The 5,321-nt window shown below is 42.6% G+C and overlaps 1 protein-coding gene across 3 annotated transcripts in view; it reads left to right on the top strand.

Annotated features, from left to right (window-relative positions):
- The window catches only part of prkd4 (protein kinase D4), a 14,445-nt gene that overhangs the window by 4,061 nt on the left and 5,063 nt on the right, over positions 1-5,321 (top strand). For all 3 annotated transcript variants that reach the window (XM_032499296.1, XM_032499295.1, XM_032499297.1), the window contains 7 exons: positions 62-200; positions 1,059-1,190; positions 1,802-1,956; positions 2,174-2,369; positions 4,173-4,256; positions 4,728-4,875; positions 5,166-5,289. In XM_032499296.1, the coding sequence (XP_032355187.1) occupies positions 62-200; positions 1,059-1,190; positions 1,802-1,956; positions 2,174-2,369; positions 4,173-4,256; positions 4,728-4,875; positions 5,166-5,289 (978 nt within the window). The remainder of the gene's footprint in view (positions 1-61; positions 201-1,058; positions 1,191-1,801; positions 1,957-2,173; positions 2,370-4,172; positions 4,257-4,727; positions 4,876-5,165; positions 5,290-5,321) is intronic.

A 5,321-nucleotide genomic window follows, 5' to 3' on the forward strand; every position in this document is an offset into this window, starting at 1 on the left:
GTGTGTGTGTGTGTGTGTGTGTGTGTGTGTGTGTGCGCGCGTGTGCGTGTGTGTGTGTTAGGCTCCAGACTGCAGCGTGGTGGGGGTTGGGGAGAAGGTTCTGCTGTTCCGACATCAGTCTGGCTCAGAGCAGCTGCTGCATCGCCTGACGGACCTCGACGAGCTGCAGGATGGAGACCTCATCGAGGTCGTCATCGCAGGTCAGAGGTCAACAGCTTAGGGCGAGGGGGGAAAAAAAACTTCATCTTTCATTTATTGTTTTCCCCTTCTATTATTCTAGTATTCTTGTCTGATTTGCAAAATGTTTATAAGATTGAAATACAAAGAACAGTTACTAGATCTGAATTGATGCAAGCCATCATTTTTTTACAGCAACTGTTCTTTAAGAGAAAGTTATGTCTTATTTTGGAGGGAAACACTTCATAAATACTTTAAGAAGACTTACTTTTATAAATCAAAAGGCCACGTGCTATAATGCATCTGATTACATAAATGTGTTCAGGATTTCTTGTTGGATTTGCTTTGCTCCCTTGTTACCATTTTACACTATTTAGATCCACACTGGCTGTCAAGTTATCTGTGAGGTACAGAGTCAGTATGTGTCAGTACTTTATGCTAACAGCCATTACAAAGCTACTAAATCCTACCATGCTGACAAATACAAATATACTGCAAAAAGAAATCCGATAAATACCAGAGGAAACACAACACTGTCAAAAGCTTCATTTCAGATGAAGTTATTTGAACCATAGGGCTACTTACAGGTAGTCGGTGGCACGTTAAGGTATCTTTCACATCTTGCACTGCAATTAAATAGCAAAAAAAGTTTTTCCATTGCAGTATAGAAGGTGTGCATATTTTTGCCACTATATGAATATATCACCTACTAACTGGTGCATGTATTTTCCTTGCAAAAGTGTAACCCACTGAACTGTAGTGGTGTCAAATACTGTCAAATTATTAGATTCAAACTACAACATGCAATATTTCTCAGAAGAGGATCAAATCAGTGGCATATTCAGACTGTATACCATCTTCTGTATTTTGATCTGACTCAGGATCAGCGTCCGTGACTGAGATGAGGACCCGTCCACACACCCTGGTGGTCCAGACGTACCGGACTCCCACTTTCTGCCACCACTGTGGAGAAATGCTGTGGGGCCTCGTTCGACAGGGATTAAAATGTGACGGTAAAGCCGCTGACTCACCTCATCATGTGTGCCTCAATGGTGTCATTATCCAGCTTGTAAGCTTTTTCATAGTGTGAGAAAATGTTGTGTAAAAGGTATATTTATTGTTTTATTTACCAGCATTCAATATAAAATTAGTAGATTCATAGATATTAAGATTTAAAAGGCAGTTGTAGGAGCCCTTTCTGTAGAAAACATCATTTGCCCAAACTGCCTTTTCAGTAAAAGGGACAAAATGATGGAGCCGGACCACTTGAAATGTATCCCAACATTAGCCACCTTCATACCAAATTGTGGCTAATTCAGGGACAATAATGCTCTCATATTTAGTCTTTACACTATGCTCTTTCTGTATACTTGTATTTCCTTTTTCTTTTCATTCCATTTTATTTCATCTTTATCTTATTTTGAATAATGTTAATCTGTATATTTTTTTTTTTTAACCAAAAGCCCTACTAGGGACAAGTGTTGTAAATTAGCTTCAGCTAAAAACACTGATACATACATCAGATGACTGTTTAAGCTTATCTATGTTTTTGTATCTGTCCTTATCTAAATAAACTTTAATAACTCCAGTCTGTCTGCTCTCCTCTACCTCTCCCTGTCTTCAGGTTGTGGATTAGACTTCCATAAACGTTGTGCTTTCCAGTTGCCCAATGACTGTAGTCGAGCGCGGCGTCAGGTTAGCACCAGCCTCTCCCTGTTTCCTCCCCGACGACCTCGTACACACTCCCTGTCCAATCAGGCAGGAGGCAGTCTGGAAGAGGTAAGGAAGTCATTGTATTGTAAAAGAAGCATATTAGATCTTTTCCACAGTCGACTGTGCATTCAATTTGTTACGTTTTCTTCTATACCGGGTCTCTGGAACCTGTTTTTCAAGGGTTTACTTTTCTTAAAAGGAACTTCCAATCAAATATTTACACATTATATGCAGTAATATGCGATGATCTATACCACTGACGACTCTCATCATCTGTCACCAGATCAGCATGTCCAAGCCCTCATCCAGGCCTCCGTCCTGGGCGGAGCCCCCGGTCTGGCTGGGAATCGGGTACAGCGACATGAGCAGGGCTCAGGTCCCTCACACCTTCCACATCCACAGCTACACCAAACCCACCGTCTGCCAGTACTGCCACCGGCTGCTCAAAGGGCTCTTTAGACAGGGGCTGCAGTGCTCAGGTGAGAGGGCTGGAGGAGTGTTTGAGTTCCACTAGTCTATATCCTCGATATTCCACTTCCTGGGATTGTTCAGTTGCCACAGGAAATTCTGCCACATGTCCGTTGCCTTCTGCTTTCTTTGTGTTGTTAATTTTAAACTCCGGTGGATTTCTGAGGACTATGGTTGACTGCTCCTCAGATCTCTGCAGGGTAAATCCAGCCAGGCTCTCTGTCCAATCAGATCTTTCTGTTACACAAACAACCGTTGAACGTACACACATTCCACCAAAACAAGTACCTTCCCGAGGCTTTTTTTACAGCGGCACCATTGCTCCTTGCCGAGCTTAGCGCCACCCATGATAATTGTGATTTGTTTAAAGAAGAAATGCCAATAAATCAGAGCAGGCTTTTCTCCCATCCAGGGATTGTATGTGGACTAGCTAGACCTTCCTCCGCAGTGCTGTGGAGGGGTGTCTGGCAGAGTAGGGTTCCACCAATTATAAATGTTTCACATTCTAATTATTGTACATTTGCTAGCTCGGTTTTTATTTTACACCATGACTGAACAGGCCTTTGAGATGAGGCAAACCGTCTTCAAATCTACAGTTCCATTCTAGTTAGTTATTGATTTTGTCGTGACCTGTATGAATGAAAATATATTTCACACATTTTCTGCAGGAAGTTTAGAAACCACATTAAGTGCATTGTATGTGTAGAACTGATAAAGCTAGTAGTAGTTGCATGATGTGTGTTTCTATTTGTTGAATGTATAGAGAGTTAACGCCTTTGACCAAAGTCAAATCCCTTGTGTATATAAGTATTCTTGGCCAATGTAACTGATTCTGATGATGCATCTACTACTACTAGCTTTATCAGTCAGTTGCATCAATGCGGTGGTGTTCCTGTTTAGCAACATGTGTACAGATCATTTAAAGGAATAGTTTAAAACTTTGGGGAAACTCGTATTTGCTTTTTTTGCTTGTCTCTATGTCGCTAGCAGCAGCTGTTCAGCTTAGCTTAGCATAAAGACGGGGAACCAGCTAGCATTGCTCTGATCAAAACAAAACAAAAATCCACCAACCAGCACCTCTAAATCCCAATAATTAAACTGTACATTTTATTTAATACCAATACTTACATGTGGTGAACGGTATCTTCCCATCTAACTGTCGGCAAGATAGCAAATAGTGTAGTTCCTAAAATGACAAACTATTCTTTTAAACTCTCCAATATCGATATTGGCCTTAAAAATCTACTATTAACATTTGTTGCATTATTACGCTGTGATGAACTATACAACTAAATTAGCAACAACCCATGAAAACGTGATTTCCCAAGTACCCAAATGAACTGCTGCATCAGCATCATCGGAGAATACTAATATTTATTTGACTTTGGCTTTTCTGGAGCTTTCAATCTCATCTTAGTCTTCCTCAGTGGATGGAGTCTGTCATAGGGATGGCATGTCGTTTTCAGTAATCTCCATGAGCTTGGTAGCTGTTTTTCTGCAGCAATGAGTCATGTAATAAATTAAAACGTCTTCCCCCACTGTGGCCATTTTTAGATGCTCTGATCCAGCATCACCTTGGCTCTGATGAGCCGTTTGTGGATTTGAAGTTCAGAAACATTTTCTGTGTAAGCAGAGCGCCGTGTATCCCACACACTTGTGTAAACAGATTGGATAGAATCTTTGCCAGGGTGTGTCTCAGAGCTCAGTAAACTTTATACCACATTAAAAGTCAAATTCCAGCACTTTCATTTAGTATTTTTTACATGTATAAAAGTCGCCCTCATGATGTGTTTCCGCCTCTCCTCTCTGATCAGACTGCAGGTTTAACTGCCATCGGCGCTGTGAGCCACTGGTCCCCAGAGACTGTCCAGGCGAAAGGAGAGGCATCAACGGGAAAGGTGAGCAGCAGTCCCTGGGGGGTGTGGGGGGTTGGTGGGGTGGTCTGGTTGCCATTTTGTATTCTGGGCTTGCAACTCCTGTTATTCATGGTTCCTTGAAAAAGGCCCATAACCCTGTGATGACTCAATGCTGATTCACCCGCCATGTGCAGAAGACTTGACAGATTTATTTTAGATTCGCTGAAACATGCCGTCCGTCCAAGCACTGATGATTAGTGCTATGATGGCTCAGTGTTAAGTTTAACATGGTAAACATTATACCTGCTGAACAACCGCATGTTAGCGTGCTGATGTAAGCAACCTCTGCACAGCCTCACCGAGCCGCTAGCATGGCCGTAAACTAACTAAATCCGTAATCTCCCCCTTTTTTGTCTCTTTAAAAGTCAACCAGTTACCTGAAAATGTTTTCTGTGGTTTGATCATTGGTTGCGGCCCTAATAATATATTTTGCATATGATGTCACTTTCCCAGAATCCTCAGCAGTGGGTCACAGCTGCCCCCCAGACCCAGAGGACGATGATTCAGAGCTCGCCAGTACGACAACACTAGAAACCTCTGACGACGAGATGTCCCCTGACGGAGACACCAAAGAAGACGAGCAACTGCGAGAGCCGATGAGGTCAGAGGGTTGTTAATTTATTCTGTCGTCATCCCATTTTAAAAGGTGACTTTGGTTTCCTGAGGTCACCAGGCAACGTCCTGATTTGACTCCAACACACAAACTAAACCACTCCTCTTTCCTGTCACTGAATTCATCTGCACGACAAACTTATAGAGCCGGGAAAAGTGACTTTAGTTCAGTTTTTAATCCCTAAATCAGCCTGTCAGCGTCTCTCCTCTGTTTCATGTCATGTTGTCATGTTGTCTTTTGTCTTCTGTCTTCTGTCCCTTTCCCTTTTTTCCATTCAGTCCGTGTTTCAGCAGCAACATCCCTCTGATGAGGCTCGTCCAGTCGGTGCATCACTCCAAGAGGAGAGCAGGTGGAGTCCTGAGAGAGGGATGGCTGCTGCATCACACCAACACTGACATGCTGGTGAGACACACACACACACACACACACACACA

Source organism: Etheostoma spectabile, chromosome 19 (assembly GCF_008692095.1).
Source record: "Etheostoma spectabile isolate EspeVRDwgs_2016 chromosome 19, UIUC_Espe_1.0, whole genome shotgun sequence".
In the NCBI taxonomy this organism is placed as follows: domain Eukaryota; kingdom Metazoa; phylum Chordata; class Actinopteri; order Perciformes; family Percidae; genus Etheostoma; species Etheostoma spectabile.